This window comes from Sceloporus occidentalis, unplaced genomic scaffold (assembly GCF_023333645.1).
Source record: "Sceloporus occidentalis isolate IW3139 unplaced genomic scaffold, rSceOcc1.0.p SCAF_5, whole genome shotgun sequence".
Lineage (NCBI taxonomy): Eukaryota > Metazoa > Chordata > Lepidosauria > Squamata > Phrynosomatidae > Sceloporus > Sceloporus occidentalis.
This window is the reverse complement of record NW_028316985.1, coordinates 84,373,685-84,395,134: the sequence shown is the minus strand read 5'-3', so window position 1 is coordinate 84,395,134 and position 21,450 is coordinate 84,373,685. Positions and strand designations below refer to the sequence as shown.

Here is a 21,450-nt window from a genome sequence, read left to right as displayed (position 1 = left end):
AAAATTATTTCAACAAGTATAAAAATAGCAAGATTTATCACCTTGTGATAAAGATGATATCAGGCACACAGGTAGAATTTTCCTCTTATAGTAAAAAGCATACTGCAAAGTAGAAAAGGTACAGAAAACTCCACATTTATATTCTTTGCCATTTTACTCGAGCTTAAACTCTTATACAGGCTATCAGCTTTATGAGTTTCAGCAACTCTTGGTGTGCTGGGAGTATTAACTGCATCCACAGGGGAAAAAACCAACTATAGTTTATCAGCATTTCTTCTAAAGTTCTAAATCTTTGTTCTAAGTTTGATGCTCGTTAGTTTTGAGTGCAATAAAGAGACAATCCCATATACATTAGAAAAGGGGAAATTGCTCCTGATTCACAATCTAAAGTTTTTCTAGATTTCAATTTGTGTTTTGAGTGTGTTGGACATGACTGTATCTCCTAATGAAGAAAAGGCTAGTTCAGCTAAATCTTTCAGAGTGTATCACACATAACACTTCCCTGTGACATATGACATAGGTGTTCCCATTGATTGCTCTTATGTTTTGCCGCACATTAGTACTGTATAGAAAAATGTTTGATATCTGTAGACTTAGATGTATATTTCTGAAATTCTGAGCTTAACTGGTGGTCAGTGTGGCTGGAGGATGAGTGTTGTACTAAATAATTTATATACCAAGGTTGGGAACATAAAGCCTCACTAATCTTTGTTCAATTGCCAAAGAATCTTGCTGCTTTACCAAAGCATGCATGTGCTATTAATAGATGCATTTTCCAGACATTAATTTCTTGTTCAGGCAGGTTTTTTTGGTCATATGGTCAGCTGGTATCAATGTAAGTACCTACTTCGTGGCTACCTCCTATGTACTTTTCCCCTTTTCATCTTTCTTCTTTTTTACACTTGCAATAGAAACTTAGGCCCGTTCCGCATGGGCGTATAGGGTTAGGCAAAGTGCGTGCCTTATGCATGCACCTAACCCTAGTACGTCCCCAGGACGTACAAAATGGCGGCACCTGTTCCACACAGGGCCGCCATTACGACGTCACGAACACGCCACCTCCAAACGGGGCGGCGCAGACGTGACGTCATCGCACCGCGCAGGGGTGCAGAGCGCCCTTTCTGCGGCGCGAGAAGGAGCTCCAAAACGGAGCTCCTTCTGTGGTTTGTGTCGCTGGCGCAACCTTTAGACGGCTGCGCCAGCGACGCAAGGGAGATTCTCCTCCTCCCTGCTGCCATCAGGTGTCCTTGGGGCTTGAAGCCCCAAGGACACCCCTTTCCAGGCCGTGGGGAAGCGGCCTTTTTCCGCTTCCCCGCGGCCTGGAAAGCGGCGGATCGGGGCCTCGGAGGCTGCCGTTGTGGCAGCTGAGGCCCTGATCCGGCGGGGAAAGGGCCGGTTACAGGCCGCCTCAAACGGGCGGTCTGTAAACCGCCTTAATTTTTTAAAAAATCAAGATAAAATGTTATTCTTCATATACTACACCATTTAATGAAACAGGTGAAAATGAAAATTTGACATATGGAAGTAGTGTACTCCTGATTACCAAACAGGTAATAGAGGAGGGATGGGGTATCTCTCCCAAACTCTGCATCCCAAGGACATTTGGTCAGCCACTGACAAAGAAGGAGCCTAACTAGATGGACATCTATTAAGGCAGGCTGAAGAGCTTATACAGTTCAACAGGAGCAAATAACTGATTAATTATATTGCATCCTTGTTAATAAATACTGAAACATTAATATGCACACCCACTACTTCAGTAGCCAGTCTTCTCTCACTCCCAGTTCTACCATTACTTTGAATTATTCCTTCTGCCAAGAGAGAATGGATGCACATGCAGCAGGCACAGCACTCAGTCTTGCCTCATTCCTTCTCTCTCTCACTCGCTCTCTCTCTCTTTGCTAGCAGACATAATGCACACACACAATTCCTGTTGGCCACTTATGTTTCCCTAGATGGTGCCACAAAGTACAGTGGTGGCTGTAAGCCTCATGCTGAAAAGGGTTCATGCAGGTAAGCAACAAAAGGAGGAATGAGTAGGAAGATGCATTTGCTAAATATCTGCTTGCACAGAGACAAGTGCTGGAGGTTAGCAGTAAGTTACAAGGGTGTCTTAATGTCTGTTAACAAGGAGTCTCATTCTAGCATCTGTAGAAGAAGCCATTAGGCTCCCAACACTTTGATCATAACATTTGACTCATTGGAAATGTTATCAAATGAATGAATTTTTAAACTTATTTTTTTGCCTGTGCAGCCCTTGGAAAATCGAATGGCTTCCTTCTATTTCTTTCCTAAAAACTGAAAAGATGCAGTTTGGAAAAATAAACTTATGAACAAAATATGAAAGTATGATGTATGCAAAATATATGCAATATATGAAAGTATGTCAGAAACATAATAAATGGCCAACATTTAGAAGCACTTTCAGATGGTTTTTTGTTCTCTACAACAATTACAGTTAATTATAATCTTATAATTATATTTTGCAATGCTTTTAGAAGAGTGTATGAGTCCTAAAAGTGAACTTAACAGTGCCATCTTGTTCATGTATGGGTCTTACTATAACATAGTACGTATAGGACAGCAGCCTAAACCTCTTCTCTAGAAAGGATGCTAAAGCATTCAGATGCTTTTGAAGTAGTTCCTAGTTTATCTGATACTAGTTTATCAGATACTAATGGGATTTTGTTAGTCACACTAAGATGCAGAAACACAGTTAATCTACAAAAGCTGTTTTGTTTAACACAAATTTCCATCATCAAGTACTTACCAATTTAATAAACTGTTCAAAACAATGATAGGATGAAAAAGGAGGAAAAGTAAACTGGAACTATAAAGGTAACGAAGTGAAAACCAGTGATATATGATAAAATTCACATAAAAATATAAGGGGAAGCATACTATGATACGGCAAATTGAAAACACAGTTTAACACACACAATGCCAACTAAAACATTTTATTAGAGCATTGGAATATGGAACTTCCCCAAAAGATCATCTAGAGCATTTCCCTCTATTAAAAGCAGGTTCTTCTACATATAAACCAGCATCTACACACCAAAACAGCAAGGAGTTTAGATTTATATAACATACAATTTATCCACACCTCAATAAGATAAAGATTTCCTAAACACCCCCCCCCCAACCTGTTCTTCTGCAAGTCTTTCACTTCAAGAGAAGTGAAACTGGCTCTAAATGCTGCAGATATATAAGAACTAACCAAACAAAATACTGCTGTTACTATTACAAGCTACAAAATGAGTAAGAATTCTTAACTGTCATATCCAACAAGTTGGATTCAGGCAAAGTCAGAGCAAATGGAACATAGGTCAGTCATGAAAATCAATGGATAAATCAGTCATTAGAGCTCCTGTAGATTTTACTGAATCCACTCTGATTGGTGTTAAGTCTGGATCCAACTATATGTATTAAAATTTTCAAAGTAAATTATGGATTATAGTGCAATGGAAATAAATGGTTTTCAAACTCTATTATTTAAATCATGTTGCTTCTCAGAACTTGGTATACAGACACCTCAATAAGAGAAGTAATAGAAAGGAAGCTAAACAAGAATGTATCTACCTCCCAATCCTCCTCCTCTCAATCTCCTTTCCTTCCAATACCACCAGCCCCTCATTTGCTTTCCCAGCTTGCCAGCACCAACCTGGAGTGATGAGCTAGTGGTCCTGGAAGAGAAGGACAACTGGGAGAAAGAGAAGTGGGGTACGCAAGGTTGATGGGCTAAGGAAGGGGTTTAAAACCTAGATGAGGTGTGACGCTGGCAAGCTGGGAAAGTAAGTGATGGGCTGGCACTAATCACACGAGTCTGTACCATACATTTTTTGATGGGGAAGGAGTAACAATATTCATGGTTTTTCCAACTTTGCAGGTATTTTGTCCATAACACCCACAAATATGGAGGGTGGACTGCACTAGATAACTCTTGGGTGCACATTACTTCCACAGGAGAAGAGCCAGGTTTAAGAGCATTGTTCATATTAGGCAACAGTATATTCATGAATCCTGTGCACAGGAATTCTACACTAATAAATGCAAAATGAGTTTATGGAAGATAGAAAGTTTGAAACTCAAGGCCACAAAATATGAAATGATAAAACTTTACCTTGATTTCTCTTTGTTCTACAGATTTTTCCCATATTTGCTGGTCATATGCACCAATCTAACAGGAAAGAGGAAAGTCCATATTAAAACAGGATTGAAGAACATAATTACATGATGCAGTATCTTTCAAAGAAAAGAAAATCAGAGAAAATCAGGACAATGTCAAAAACAGGACAGAAACAAGATTCAATTTATCAAGTACAAAATTATCATGAGGAGCCTAGCACACAGCTTTGAGTAAATTTAATGTCTTCTTAGCATTAGGAATTTATTTAGCAGGGGCCTCACTCTGGTTATGCATCTGTAAATACCATGTTTGATTAAACAGATTTGCTGGTACGCTATGGTATGTTTCCAGTTTAACTGCATTACAGTACTTTGGTATGTAGCCACTATACAAAAGATATAATACTAAGAATTATAAGGAAATACGGCAACTCTTTTGTAGGTAATCTTTCTGGGCCAGTGAAAATAATTTAAGAACTCATAATACGAGGGGTGGTATTAGACAATCTAAACTAGAAGTCAGTTGAAGTCAAAATACACAACTTCATATTAAACAGAGCTAGAAATGTGCCAATGCACCTTAGTCACTAGTAGGTAAAGAAACAATATTAAATATGTGTCCTATCCACTGAATACATCAAACCCCATCAAAATAAAAAGAATGCCTTGTTAAATTGCAGTCTGAAAGTCTCTTCACAATAAATTGTTTGGTGCTAAGATTAATTACAAGAACAGCTCTCAAAAAAGCATACATGCAGAAATGCCATCTCAAAATCTGCATAACATGTCCAGGTATTTCTTCTGTTGGTCTGATCCTAGATTCTTACACCAGGCCTTGATTAGATTTTGCAACAGACATAATTTATTCCACCAAGAAATGTTTGTGTTTGAATGTTCTAACAAGAACTGCAACTGAAGACTATCATCCCACAAATATCAGGCATTCAATGAAGAGTGGCTCTGGGCTTCCACTGTACTGACTGTACAGGAGTAAAAGCTAAAGTACCTTTATGATGTTATGCTGAACCATACATTACAAGAAAAATCTCAGGTTCTTGTATCACATCCTTGTCACACACAGAGATTGCACAGTTTCATTCCATCATACTTTGCTGTTTCAGAAACTAGATGAAATAGCTTGCTCAGGGAGACATTAAATCTGCACCATTCCACCAAAGAGGACTGACTTCACTTGCTCAGTAGTCATGGGCAGTTAAATGTGGTCTGGTAAAGAATGGAGAACTGTGGGCAGAACACCTCTCTTGCAAGCCTTACAATTTACAGCATATTTTAAGAAGACACAGGCCCATTACAGACGGGCTTAAAAGTACGCGCGGAGCGCATACTAGGGTTAAGAGGGGCGGTGCTTCTGCACCGCCCTAACCCTAGTGCGCGCTGTGCGCGCACAAAATGGCAGCGGCCGTTCCACACGGCCGCCGCCATCTATACGTGACGACCGTGCCGCCTCCAAACGAGGTGGCGCGGTTGTGACGTATTGGGGTTGCGGCAGGGCGCCTAGGGCGCCCTTTCCACGACCCCGGAAGGAGCTCCATTTTGGAGCTTCTTCCTGGTTTGGTCCGCTGGGCGCAGCCTTCAGACGGCTGCGCCCAGCGGACCAAAAGAGAAAGGGGTCAAACGGCCCCTTCCTCCTCCTCCCCGCCGCCGCGGGTTGTCCTTGGGGCTTGAAGCCCCAAGGACACCCCTTTCCAGGCTGCGGGGAAGGGGCCTTTTGCCACTTCCCCGCGGCCCAGAAAGCGGCGGATCGGGGCCTCAGCGGCTGCCGCTCTAGACACTGAGGCCCCGATCCGGCGGGGAAAGGTGCGCCTACAGGCCGCCCCAAAGGGGCCTGTAACGCGCCACACTCAAGACCAGGAACCCTGAATAGAAGCTCTACTAGAAAGTAAGGGAACAGTAATATTCATTTCATGAACCACTGTAATACATACAGTAGTTAAAGTGTTGCATCAAGGAAAATATGCTGAAATCCTTGGTCCCTTTACTATCATTCAGCTTAATCAAACTTTAAAGGAGTATCATGACCCATGCTACGTACACATTCACCATATAAAAATGTAAAGAATAAATAAAATAAGTTTTAAAAAGAAGCACATATTGAACAGTCAAGAAGTTTAACAGAGATCATGTACTGTGCATTTTGGTAGGCCCAATAAAGGTATCATTGTTTGGATATTATTGAATTTGCTATATGGCCAATACAGCTACCCCTAGATGTTTTACAGATCATGAAAGTCATACTTTTTGGAAAACTGCAACATATAGCACAAGAGGATAGCTGTAAGATGTTTGATCTTCCTAACAGGAAGACTGATTTGGCTTTTTATCTACAAAATCTTACAGTATTTTAAGCCTCTTTTCATGGCTAAACCTAGTTTTGGCATACACTCTGTCTACTTAAATTCCATTTGTAGATACAGTTACAGGTGCTTAAGGTAATTCCGTCATACTATGAAGCAATTCCTGTTTGCAAAGCCTGTAAATAGTGCCAGGAGATGTTTTAAATAGAAGGACATCATTAACCTCAAGGTAACAACCCTTGGGAAACTCAGAGGTGGTGCACTGAAAGAGAAATCACTATACAAAACCAGACGTTTAGCTATAGAAGTATTCCTAGGAAGCACATTAGAGCTGTAGTTCTATTCTCACATACGAATGATTGAATTCCATTTTGGCTTGCTTCTAAGCAGAGAAGTATAAGCTTGCAGTGTCAGTAAAAGCTCACTTTAAAATACTGAACTATTCAGATCTTTCTTTATATTTTACTGGACCCTTTCACATGACACAATTATAGCACTATATTGTACTTTAACTACACAGTAACATTTCATCGAATTCTAGGGTTTGTGGTTTTCTAAGATACTAGAGCAATGGCTCTCAGTCCTTGGTTCACCAAATATTTTGGACTCCGCTCCTTGAAACCCAGCCAATCATGAAGTCCAAAGCATCTGAAAAGCCAAATGTTCAGAACTACTGTACCAGAGTTCTCTGGCTAAGTATTCTAAATACCTCTCCTTAAACTGCAAATCCCATGACTCCAGAGGCCAGAATTATGGCAGTTAAAGTGGAAGCCTGCATTTTAAAAACCCATCTGTTTAATTTATGTGCAGAACATATTATACAGAAACTACGACTCAAAGGAAGCAGGTGTGAAAACAGAGAAAAGGAACACCAACAATTTAAGATGTTCAGATGACACAATATTACTTGCAGAAAAGAGACTTTGAATGACTACCAAAGAAAGCTGAGGATAAAAATGCAAAGTTACAGGTAAATATTAAGTAGAAAAAAATAATGAACACAGATGATTTACACAACTTTAAATTGATTAATGAACATAATTAATTAATTAGAGATTTCCTATACTTTGGCTTAGTAATTAATCAAAATGGCAACTGCAGCCAAGAAATCAGAAAACAGCTAAGACTTGGAAAGGCAGCCATGAAGGAATTAGATAAGATCATCAAGTATAAAGACATATTATTAAATTCAAAGTCACAATTATCCAAGCCACTGTATTTCTGATTTGTATGTACAGTTGTGAAAGCCAGACAGTGAAGAAACCTGGTTCTGGAGAAGAGTCCTAAAAGACAAATGAATGGGTCTTAGAACAAATCAAGCCTCAGTACAAATCAAACAAATCTCACTAGAAGTTAAGAGGCATCAGACATATCATGAAACAACATGACTCAATGGAAAAGGCAGTAATAGTTGACAAAGTGGAAAGCAGTAGGAAAAGAGAGAACCTAGAAACGACTGATTCAATCAAGGAAGCCATGACCCTGAGTTTGGAAGACTTGAACAGGACAGATGATGATCAGGGCTTTTGAGGGCTGTCATTCACAGGGTGCCATAAAATGAAGTCAACCTGACAGTAATACAGTAACAACAAAGTCCAAAATATGCAGATAACTGAAGCTGCACATCCTGGGTTAGCAAGCATTTTTCTGTACCATAAAATGAAGCACCTAACTTGCAGGCACCCACCATCATCATTCCGAGCAATATTTGTAAACTGCAATCAGGTGGAGTGGAAAGTGAAGGTGGAAGGTAGATGCAAGTTAGGGACTTTACTATGGAAAAACAAGTTTTGAATTTAAAAAAAAATAAAATATCAAGAGGATCAGGAGACCTTGGTGGGTGCCATGGCATGTGCTGGAGGGCAGAGGGCACTTCGTGGGACTCACATTGGGGATTTCAGCACTACATGGTAGATAGAGCCTTAATCTGCAATGTAGTGAAAATGTGTGACAGTGTGGTTCTCATATACAGTGAACACCCAAGGTCCACATCTTTTCTTTCCAGATAGAATTCTAAAATGAATTGCCACTGTACACTGTAAATCTGATGTATCTCCCCCACATATAAATATAAAACCAGGTAAAGACAAACTATATTGGCAAGAAAACACTGTATATCAACTATGTTCAAGAAAGGAAAGGGAAAAAATGGGTGAAAAAAGTGATTGTTTGTCCACTGCTTAAGTGAATTACATTACGTAAAGCAGTATCTGAGTCACAGTAATATACAAGTATCTAAGCGTCATAATTACAGAACAAAAAATGTAAAACAGAACAGCAGCTGAAAAAGCATATACAATCAAGCCTGAACCTTTTTTTTTTTAAACGTCAATATGATGAAGCACATTTTCCAGCTCAAGTTCCAGCTCCACAGTTGTGTGGGCCTGAATGTGAAACAATTTGAGAGCATTTGGCCCTGCCTCTCTTGCTGGGCTTCACTTCAGAAAAGAACTGAATAAACTCCCAATACTCAGTAATGTGAAACATTAAACAGTGTTTGGAATGTAGATGGCAACAAGTTGCAATTCACAGAGAGGTGATGGGAGAAGACTAAATTTACCAATAGGTTTTGACCTCCTACTTGAATCAAAATTTACAGTCTACAGTGATTAGGAAATTGTTCTTTCTTTTTCTAAAGTGATTGAATATAATCTGGGATTAAATTAAGACTACTCCACAACTCTTTTATCTATAGGGTAATGTAAAGGCTTCATACACAGATTAAAATCAAAAGCACAATTTACTGTAATCTGTTAATTCAAACTAAAGTGACACAAAGGATAGCTGGAAAAGACCAAGACCAAGGAAAAGGAATTAGCAGGCACTCTAGTACTGAAAATCAATGATGAAGTCTACTAGTAATGAAAATACAAGGAAAGAAAGAAACACCATTAATAAAGGAGCCACTCAGACTGTGCTCTTATCCTTCAGTACTTATCTAATAATGCTTGTCATTAATTTTGACAACCTGAATAATAACTACAATAGTTCAGTCATCAAACTACTGCCTCTTACCATAACAGGAAATTAACTTGGTAAACTACAAGCCACTTACACAATGATGATCTTTCAAATGAATGTTTATATCTTCAGTGTGTCTTTGTTAGTATAGAAGGTGAATGCAGACAAACAGGAATAGGTTAGTTCAATCCAGTATCTTTGTTACTTAACAGTCAGAATTGTTTTAACTGTTAATCCAGTCTACATTAGTCTGCATTCAGATGTATGCTTTGATCATGAATATAAGTTTGCATTTGACACAGGAAGTCAGTAACATAGATCTGGAACTTCACCCCCCAAAAAAATTTCAGCTAAGAAGGAAACTACTGTAAATCATTATCCACTGAGGGTAAATATCCAGATACCTTCACATAACAGCTAGTATCCCACTGCAGAATAGAAAGGTGGAGATGCTTACCTAGCCATTCCTTTCCACAAAATCCAAGAAATGGGGTTATTGTGTTGTAAAGAAAATGTTCTTCACTTCTATTTATTTACTACACTGTACAATTTATGGGACAGCCTTTTATTTTGCCTAACACCCAACCTGAGCAGACATTAGTCTTTAAGTAAATAAACTCAGAATACAGTAATACAGGGATACGCTTATTTGTCCAAAGCAGAATGATACAAATAATAATGACATACAGTATATAAATAACACTTTTTAAATGTTTGGGTTTAGCCAAGCTTGCTAATTTCTAACATCATTTTTAACCTGGCATCCTTCAGCTGTTTTGCACCAACCCCTACAATCCTTTCCTACTGACAGTGAATGGAACTGCAATCCAAAACATAATGTTTGGGCAAACTGCTCTATGACCTTTAGAACCCAAAATGTACGCCAAGTTTGAAATCTGTAGTCGAAGGCTTTCATGGCCGGCATCCATAGTTTTTTTGTGGGTTTTCCAGGCTATGTGGCCATGAAACTCTTCTAGAACGTGGCCACATAGCCCGAAAAACCCACAAAAAACTTTGAAATCTGTTTCTAAGACTTCATTTCACTACAGCAAAGGCAGGTTTGTATTGAAAGGTATCTTACGTGAAAGGAAGGGCACTTTGGCTTGCTCAAGGTAGCCCCGACCAATTCTTTCAATTTACCCATTTGACTGTACACATCATCACTACCACCCACCCCAATCTTATGAAACGTTTCTATTCCATATTCCCTCAACCTTCAGAAACAACTCTGGGGAAGCATCACTGGGGAATAATGCGTGGAAGTTATCAAATCGAGCAATATGAAAAAAGGTAACTTGGTCTTCTCTGGATCTAATTTTGCACATATAAAATGTGAAAGGGAAGAAGAAAGGATAACTTCTCTGCATATTGCAATGTCTCAATATTCTGCAGCAGTGCTACTCAAACCTTTTACCCTTGGGACCCCTCTTTACATCTGCATTTCAGAACCACTGTGCTAATGGGTTTAGCCAGCAATTGTAGCAATTAGAAAATTGCTTGTCTAAAACCTTTGGTATTAAAGAAAGCTTAGGCAGAGTTGTTCTGTTTTATTACCACAGTTCAGTATGGCAAGGATAGCCACAGTAATCTCTCAGTCCTTGCACTCCTCCTTTCTCTGCTGCCACACAGAGGAGGATCATAGAGGTTTTTGCTTCTATAGCAATTTGCAAGCTATCCACAGATTGACACTCCAGTGGATCACTCTACCACTTATCAGCCAGTGGCAGTGTGCACCTTTTCAAAACATGCACATCACCTCCCACAGACAAATATTGGCTAGAGCTAGAGTTAGGCAGAGAGGAACTGCTGGACCTCATCCCCTTCCCTACCACTTACTCCCTTCTCCTTTTGTGTGGTGTCTTTTTAGATTGTAAGCCTGAGGGCAGGGAACCGTCTAATTAAAAAGATGGTATGTACAGTGCTGTGTAAATTTACAGCGCTTTATAAATAAAGGTTAATAATAATAATAATAATAATAATAGAGCTCCCACGTTTTTCTTCCTTCCGTATGTGGGGTGGGGGCAGAACCAAACCCTCATGAATGGGAAGAGCTCGCTGTACTTCACTTAGTCTAATTTGCACCATCACTCAGAACAAAAAAAAAATGTGATTAAAGTAAATTACGGTACTTTATAGATGGGCCCATAGAGGCGCCGTTGTCACGTGCGAGGGGCAGCGCTTTTAGACACCCCTCACACGTGACGAGGGCATCAAAATGGTAGTGCCCTATACACATGGGTGCCGCCATTTTGATGTGACGGATGCCTAGCGTCCGCATATCTCGGCACCCTTGTGATGCCGCAAGGGCGCCATTGGCGCCTTGCGGCGTCACAACCGCGCTGGAAAAAGAAGCCACTTTGCGGCTTCTTTTTGCTGCGCGGGGGAGCCGCACGGTTTGTCCGCTCTGGCTCCCTCACGCAGCAAACAAGGACGGCGGCAGACTGCCCTTTCGGGCGGTCTGTAAAGCGTCTATGATTTGTTTGAAACAACTCAGTTTCAAAACCCACAGCTAAACGTAAACACAGTTTGTTGGCTTAGATGATAAAACAAGCTGTTATTAAGTAGAGATAAAATGAAAGCTTCCAAAGCCTTACAACTACTCTAAGGGAGATGGGTGCGGTAAATATGTGAACACAACAGTGACTGTAACTCATTCTTCATCATTGAACATGACATGTGAAACAGGCTGTGGTGCTGACCTTAAAGCACAAGTATGTAGTTTCAACTGACAAACTGCCGAGTGACAAAAATACTTGCTCGGCAAATCTGTTCATTTTTCTAATTTATGATTCATTCCTAAAGAATCCTAGCGACCAAACATTTATGCCAAGGAGGCAAAAACAGCCATGAGTCAGATCAAAAGGACTTGTTTCAAAAATAGCCACCAAGCTTCTGGTAGCAGAGAAAACTGATGTTATGTACCTTTTGTTCATTCTTACCTTCAGGGTGCCTTGATTAAACAAAATTTCTGCTGAAAAAAATGTCTGCATCTCAGTAGTCTGAAAGCTTTTAAGGGAACCAACATAAAGGCTGCAAATAAAGGCAGAAAACCACTTCAGCTTTTCTGCTCAAATAAGAACAGAATGCAGGCCAGCATCCCAAGGATAAAAAGTTTGATTACCACTGGCTGATCACAAGTTGGAAATGACTTGAAAACACACAACAACAACAACAACAACAACAAACACTGGTCTAACAGCGTAAGCAAAGAGAGAGAAAGAGAATAAAACAATCCAATTAATATACAGACATGGAAAGATTTGTTTTTTCTTTGAAGAGAAGATCTGACAACAGTCCAAGGAACCAGTAATTGTGTGGTCCCCACAGCTTCTAACCTCATGTGTGCCTGCAAGGAGAACTGGATTGTTTACTTCATGTTTTAAGTTCCCTGCTCTTCTACTTACATCCAAACTCATGGGAATGCTGCTTAATTCATAGTATTTATTCAAAAGGCTAAAATCAAGCTGCATTTTATTATGATGATTTAGTTTTTTTTTTAAAAAATTGCTAAAACCAGGGGAAGCAATGTGAAAGGCGAGCTGTCTCCTCAGGAGACCTTGGAGGACCACATGTGCAAATGCTGCCATCCCCTCACCATTAAAAAATTCCACATGTTTTGCTCTCATATGCCCTCTAAGGAACATGGGGGCATTCTCACAATGTTTTGGGGCTCTGCTTCATTGGGCATTTGAGATGGACAATTTAGAAAGACTGCAGTTTTGACCCCTGTGAGGACTAGAGGCGTTCGAAACATGATGGAAATGTCCTGCTCAACCATTAGAGATCATTTTAGGGCATTACGAAGCCAAAAACAAAAGAGAAAGTTGGCCCCTAGAGGCCACAAAAACAGCCTATGGGCTGCACTTCATCCATCTCATCTTAAACTAATCAGATTTCCACTGGATTCAGACTTATATTTTGGTTAATTTAGAAGTGTAAGCAGCACTTCCAATCTTCTCCTTGCAGCTGCACCAGGACACAGTAAGAGACACCATGAATTTAGTGTTTACACACAAAGAGTTAAACCAGTGCTTAGCATTTTGTCTGGGCCCAGTATATTTTATTATAAATAAAAATAAATAAAATAAATTTTCCCCCTTTTCTTTCCTTATCTCTTTTTACATTAAAAATGTAACACTGTATAAATTATCTGGAATAAGCTAATAGATCATGGCCTAGAACAACCTTTCAAAAGAACTACCCTGCTTCCCCGAAAATAAGACATACCCATAAAATAAGCCGTAGCAGGATTTCTAAGCATTTGCGCAACATAAGCCATACCCCGAAAATAAGACATAGTGATAGGGTTTGGAGGGTTATGACGATGTTTGAGAAGAAGACAACTATATTTTAATAAATGTAGACTGTTGTACCATACTTAATAAAAATAAGACATTCCCTGAAAATAAGCCATAGTGTGTCTTCTTGAGGAAAAATAAATATAAGACAGTATCTTATTTTCGGGAAAACATGGTACTAACAGTTCTCTATAAATTTCATAGACATACGTATTGACATTGCATAGTCACGTCTCCCTGTTTTTCTCTAACTCATACAGTAACCTTATGAAAGTTTGCATAAAGAGGGTTGAAAAACACAATACAACTAAACAAGATGGTTTAATACAGTCTATGTTTTTTCAAATTATTACAGTTACTATAGTACCACAAACTATGAAATTTGGGGATTATAGTCATACAGTTCATGTTCTCAAACAAAAAAGTAAACTGCCTATTAATATCATTCTGTGTTCCTCTGATCTAATATAAAATCTGAAGGGACTTACCTGTAACTGGCATATTACTCTGCTCATTTTTATAGATCAGTCAGTATCAGAGAAGGTCTCTTACAAATATCAGACAGTGAAATTAAACATATCAATAGGGGAGTTTACTTGAAGTTAGTAAAAATAAAAAAGGGGTAGGTAGCACACAATAGCAAAAGATCCCTAAGTCAGAATTTTCTTTTGAAAACTAGAAACCTGTAATTTTCTTTTAAACAGTGAATTTGTTTCTAAATTTCAAACACAGATAATTTTTAAAATTAGGGCTTTAACTAAATCCATAATAAGTTCTTTTCAGCAGCTTTACTATGGAAAGAATAACATGTATTATTTCCAGGATTAAACTTGAGCTTTGTGAAAGACGGTGCTATTCACTTCAAGCATAGGCTGTGACAGTATCACCATGTAGTCCAATACTCACCAAGCCTGCTGTTTCTAATAGAAACAATAAATATTTCAGAAGACATTTATAATTCATGCCCAAGAGGACGACCATCCTTCAAGATGACAATCCAAATCAAAAATATAATTTAATCAATGTTACACTATTTTAAGGACATTAAAAAAAAAATTACATCAAGCCTTAACAAAGAATATAAATGCAAGTTAGGTACTGCAAATACAAATTAAACATTGTAACTGAAAGAAACTACACACATTTCAAGTGAGAATCGATACACTTCTGGATTTATTCCAATTAAACTACAGTTTAATGAATGGACAGCACAGACACAAATGCAGTAGCATTTGTACAAATATTTTTGCTTTCTAAACACTCCTGAATTTGTTGAGTTTACATGCCTATCCTGAAAACAGACCCCAATCACTTATATGCAGAAATCTGTGTTTGCCTGAAGGAAGCCGTTCAAAATAACCTGCTGTTAAAGATTCCACCCATAAATCATAAAGTGATTACACTAAGGTTTTCGCTAAGCTCTGCTTACCGTCATAAAATACATGGTGCACCGGACAGCAGCTAACAACACCATCCATAACTACTCCCACTGGTTTGGGAAAACAATTGATTATTCATGTAGTCTTATAGGTGTCTTCAGCTATTTCACTTCTGGCAAAGTGGAGTTCATATGTCAGTTTCTCTAATAATGCAAGTGTCCAAACTGTGTCTAACTAATAACAGACAAATACAGTAAATTCTTCCACTATCTCCATCCTTGCTGAATACAGGAAGGTAGAAATAATACCTTTACACAGGGCATTTTCATTTCTTTATCATAAATTGATAAGATCAGTAAAGCACATGTGTTGTTTTTTTAAATATTGTATTACTTACAACAACCACAACACAAACAATAACAATAACAAATCAAAACATTACATTTCTATATACATAAAACAAATTTATAGGGGAAAGCAATCATGCTAAACTACAAATCTAACTACTAAAAACAAGAATAAAAGGATAAATAGTCAAGCAGTAAAACTGTGGATACCCAAAGGAATATGTTTTGATTACCATAGTTACTTTGTTAATCCAATGTTTTTCCTAAAAACTGGTAAAAAAAAAAAGGCATTTGCTATACCTAAACTGTCATCCCTTTCCATCTGAAGCCATGTTAACTGTTTCGGTGTGTTGTAGTGAGTTGAGATTAGGGATCAATTCCCCCCTTGGCCATGGAAACCCACTGGGTGATCTTAGGCAAGTCACACACTCTCTACCTCAGGGGAAGGCAAAGACAAACCTCCTCTGAACAAAACATGCCAAGAAAATCCCATGAAGACACTTTTATGGCCTTAGGGTCACCATAAACAGGCAATGACTTGAAGGCACACAACAAACACATACATCCATTCCATAAGCTTTAATAAATTTAGTAAATTATACTAACTGAAACACCAAATAATATTTCTCTAAATTAGAAAGTGCAAGCTCTGCCATTGTAACTTGATTATATTTCATCCTATTAGCTATATCATAAGTGCCCCCATCCCATAATAAACATTTCAATATTTATTTACTAATTTTCCAGATGTTTTGTCCCAGGGTTTAAGGGAATAGTTTGAAAAAGAAATAGAAATTCAGGTATAAGCTTTTACTAGTTTTATTTTACCTGGCAGCTTTAAATCAGACCATTTCTTCTATTTTAATTTGACATACCTGCCTATAATTTGATAACCTACACCTACTGTAGATATCTTGTATAAGAGTAGCTGAAGGACAGATGTGAGATTACCTGGAATTGTTTCTGTTCCTCCACTGAGGTGCTTATACAAAACGATTTTCACTTCTCATAGTTGATTTTTAGGCCAGAATATAACATTCAAAATCATTTTAAACTTAAAATTTTATTTAGGGCATGGGGGGGAGGCATCAACAAAAAGACTATTATATAATCCTTGTTTTTATCAACACACTCTTACTGACTGAATCTCTGCAAATTAGTTTAGCTAATGGTTCTAATGTAAGAACAAATAACAGAGGTGAAAGAGGGCATCCCTGTTTGGTACCATAGGACTGTGAAAATCTTTGAGCGTTTCTGAAGCATGTTCACGAACTCTTGCCCATATTCATGCATCTAAGGAGTTCAAACATATACTGTCAGTCCAGATGATCAAAATTGATTTTTGCATCTTTAATTGCATCTAAGGCAGTCAATGCAACTGCAGTGTTAATTCATTTTGTAAACTCTATTATGTCTTTTTTTTTAATGAAAATTTTATTTTCATTACCTAGTACATCATATGTCTTTTGATATTGTTACATCAACATATTTTCCCATACCCCACAATCCCCTCTGTTTCTTTCAAATTAATATTTACATTCAATTTTGTTAATTTTAACATACTTCCTATCCCCGAATAACTGGAACGACCTGTACAATCTTTTTCTCTATCACATCCTATCCTTTTCTTGTGACACTTGTAATCCTTAAGAAATTCTACTGGCTTACCTCCCATGCATCATCTTAACTTAAATTACAGTAGTTGTAATTTATACTAAAGAAACACTTACACATATAAACAATACTGTAGATCAGGGGTTCCCAACCTGGGGGTCGCCAGGTTGGGATTCCCCCTGCCCCCCTCCTCCCTTTTTACTCGCGGGTGCCGGCGCTAGTGCTGGCAACCGCAAGGAGAAAGGGCTGGGGTCGCCTCCTCCCCTTGCCTTCTCCTCACGGGTGCCCTCGAAGTCACCTGGGAGGAGAAGGTGAGAGGGCCGGGGTTGCCTCCTCTGCTCGCCTCCTCCCCGTGGGTGCCCTCCAAGGCACCCGCGAGGAGAAGGCGAGAGGGCCGGGACTACAAACCCCAGCGGCTTTTGCTACCGGAAGTCCCGCCCCTTCTTCCCCGGTGGCCTCCGATTGTTTGGGAGGTTGGGAAGGGGTGGGACATCCGGCCGCAAAGCCCGCTGGGGCTTGTAGTCAGTCGAAAGTCCCGCCCCTTCCTCGCCTCCCAACCAATGAGGGAGGGTGCGAGTGGGACTTTCGCTCGGAATGGGGGTCGCGGCCCAACAAAGCTTGGGAACCGCTGCTGTAGATAGTATTCTTTCATCTTTTAGTATAATAGTATTCTTTACATTCATATTAACCTCCAGGGTTTCCCCTTAAAACAAATCTCTAATTTCTTGTACTTAAAGATATTACTTTTGTAGGGCACGTGAGCATTAATCAAACATTTTCTAGGGGTGTGGGACATAGAAAAGGTTGGGAAGCACTGACCTAGAGAATCTACTGCATTCCATTATTGTAACATTTGTTTAAGACAAAGAACAGTACTGAATATTCCCACTTTTCATACAGACCACCACTGAAACTCCATAAAACAGAAAAAAATGTTCTATTAGACATTAGAGGCAAAGAAACTGAACAGTGTATCAAGCAGAACCTTGTTTACCTCAATAGACAATCTTAGGAAAGTCATTCTCTTTCAGCTTCCTCCTCAGATACTATATTAGGATAACAACACTGGCCTACTTTCCATCATGTAAAATTTATGAACTTTTATTAAGATTTGAGATGGAAGATGAGCAAGTGAAAGACTGTATAGTAAAATTCTGGATATACAAATGAGCGGTGAGAAAGAATGTGGTCATAAGATCTGAAATTTACTTTATGCTATGATTTTAAAGAGAACTTTTGTAAAATGATGAATGGTTGGTACATGACATCAGAGAAATTGTCTCAGATGTATAAAGGATCATGGAATACATTGGAAATGCAGCAAACAAGAAGGAACTTTTTATTGTATGTGGTGAACATACAAAAAAGCTAAAAGATATTGGACTCAAATATACATTATGCTGCAAAAAATGTAATGATTAATATTCAACTGAAACTTGAACTTTTTCTGCTGAGAATGATGGATGAACAGCTGGAGATCCATGGAAGAATAGTTTGATATATGGTGTGAGTGGCAAGGATATTATATGCTCAGAAAGGTAAAATGATTTAATTTATAGTTTTTTGTGCGTTTTTCGGGCTATGTGGCCATGTTCCAGAAAAGTTTCTTCCTGATGTTTCGCCAGCATATGTGGCTGGCATCTTTAGAGAATGTTTGCCTGGAAAGGACTCCAGGCCCAGGAAAACCCAGAGAAGTGAAGACAAGCAGCCGCCCAAAGGAAAGGTATTTTTACCATACATCAAAGGAGTCACAGACAGAATAGGCAAAGTGGTGAAGAAGCACAACCTCCAAATGGTTTATAAACTGACGAAGAAAATCCAGCAAATGCTTCGCTCAGCCAAGGACCAGAGAGACCCTCTCACAGCCGCAGGAGTTTACTGCATACCATGCAGCTGCGGACAAGTCTACATAGGGACCACCAAACACAGTGTGCAAACAAGAATCAAGGAACACGAGAGACACTGCAAACTGGGCCAGCCAGAAAAATCAGAAGTAGCAGAACATGCCACAAACCATCCTGGGCATAAAATACTGTTTGAAAACACTGAAGTTCTGGACAATGCCAACCACTACCATGTCAGGATGCACAGGGAAGCCATTGAAATTCACAAACATCTGGACAATTTCAACAGAAAAGAGGAAACCCTTAAAGTAAACAAGGTTTGGCTACCAGTCCTCAAAGATAGCAAGACAAAGACACAACAAATGCAAATGAGAAATCTCTCAGCAGACAATGAGCACTATCAAGCAGACATCAATCCTCTTTTGTAGACTGGAAATTAACTGATTTTTTGTGGAAAAAAGAGGGTGATTTGATGGTTATTGGTTTTATCAATGAAAATGAGTTAAACACAGATGGAGTGTAACTAATAGTTTGGATAGGGAGGGAATGAAATTAACGGTGAAAGGGACCTGTAGAAGAGATAGCAATAGCAATAGCAGCTTCATTTATATACCACTTCATACCACACCAAGCAGTTTCTAAGCAGTTTACAACTGTAAGCTAATTGCGCCCATCAAGCTGGGTACTCATTTTGGCAATCTCAGAAGGATGGAAGACTAAGTCGACCCTGAGCCCTGGTTGTGACTGAACCCACAACCTTGTGGTTTGTGAGTGAGTGGCTGCACTACTGGCATTTAACCACTGCGCCACCAGGGCTCCTAGTTAGCTGGAAGTAATCTTTTGCTTTTGTATTTTGTTACCTGTAGTATAGTTCTGTCACTTGTAGTATGTTGTTGTAGTAACTTGTATGTACTTTGCTACTGTTGAATGTTATTCAGGTTTTACTTTATGTATCTATTGTTCAACAAAATTAATTAAACATAATAATAATGCTTCTATATCCATCACATACAAAAGGGTCTACATATAATATTGGAAAAAACAGCCACCCAAATACCAGAAGGATAGAGAACTGATATCTAAATAAATATTAAGTAGAAAACTAGCCTTTTCTGTGGGGCACCCTGATTGTGTAATTCACTCTCACTGGAGGCCTGATTGGTACAAACATTAGAATCTTGGAGAACTTTCCCAATCTTCCTATCCAAAATCCTTTAACTGAGATGTCAGAGACTGAACCAAGACATGCAAAACTTCGAGGCGACCAGGGTAGTTCTCTTTCTTCTAAGGATAGAAAGGTGGCTTTCTCACTTCCTTCTAATCTTGAGGAACTACTAGTTCTTTAAATACCTAAAGCAAAGAAAGAGCTTCAATATTGTGGTTCTGTTTAAACCACTGTGTCACAGAAACTCTACCCTAAACCTGAAAAGACAGACGTCCCTTGCATCCAACATGCATATATCATAGAGTTTAAAATTCAGGCAGACTCCTTCTGTTACATTTTTAGTGCCCAGTCAAAGTTACAAGAGGAAACCTAGAGGAAACTGTGGGAGGAAGGATCAGCAGACGAATGGGTGTGCATGTCAGAGAAAAAGGATAAAGAAGAGTGGTAAGCAAGCACTCTTAAAAATTAAATGTTATACTGAATAATCAAACAAACTGAAAGACATGTTTTATATGCATACATTTATAGATTTTTGTATACATTTTTACATTATAGATTAAAACATCTTACCTTCTTCTGGTACCAGACTATAGCATCTGTAACCTTTGACGCCATTTATTCTGTGGCATTTATACAGTAATCATTTTATGCTGTAAAAAAAAAGAGGGACAATTTTACATTCATATAAAGTAATATAAAGAACAAACAAAAAACATATTGTTTAATGTTTGGTGACCAGTTTACTGGCCAGTCAAACACTGCCAACTAAACCATTAAGGCTCTTTCATGTTCTAATCTTGTCACATATTCCTTGAAGCCAAGATCACTGCTGTATGAATAACACACTACCTTCTTATTATATTATAGTCACTGAACTGGGATGATGGGAGTGCATGTGGTTTGCTCCTAGACTTACAGATGCCAGTATCAATCTCTCTGTACCATGCTCATCAGACACTCCAGCTTTGCCTTCAGCCTTTTCTAAAGCATGACTGAGCATTTTAGCCTAAGGGCCAAACTGGTTTGGGGCAAGCACACTGGAAGCCATATGCCAGAACTGATTAGAGCCAATCACTCTGATATAACTCCTGAGATCTCACACCCTCATCCTCGACCCCCAACTCACCCTTTCACATTCACTCTCTCACATACAGAGAGAGGGAGAGAACATGCACCATCATGCTTTTACAAAATCTCCTTGCATGAAAGGGCAATTTTTTAAAGGTGGGGTTGCAGCATTAGGAAGGTGACCTCCCTAAATTCTTTTCATGCTGCAATTAACCTTTTAAAAGCCTCCACTTACACCAAAGTATGCATTTTTAAAGACTCACTGCAGTGTAGGAGGAAGAAGGGGAAAATCTTTTCTCTTTCATCACTGATCAGAGGTAAGGGCAACAGG

At 38.9% G+C, this 21,450-nt stretch overlaps 1 protein-coding gene across 3 annotated transcripts in view; it reads right to left on the bottom strand.

Annotated features, from left to right (window-relative positions):
- Positions 1-21,450, bottom strand: part of PHTF2 (putative homeodomain transcription factor 2) — a 90,525-nt gene that overhangs the window by 49,024 nt on the left and 20,051 nt on the right. For all 3 annotated transcript variants that reach the window (XR_016281256.1, XM_089524608.1, XM_089524610.1), the window contains exons 2-3: positions 20,622-20,701; positions 4,124-4,180 (exon numbers count right to left, since the gene is read on the bottom strand). Coding sequence is in view for 2 of the 3 variants with exons in the window: in XM_089524608.1 (XP_089380734.1) it covers positions 4,124-4,180; positions 20,622-20,666 (102 nt within the window). In the remaining variant the exon portion in view is untranslated. The remainder of the gene's footprint in view (positions 1-4,123; positions 4,181-20,621; positions 20,702-21,450) is intronic.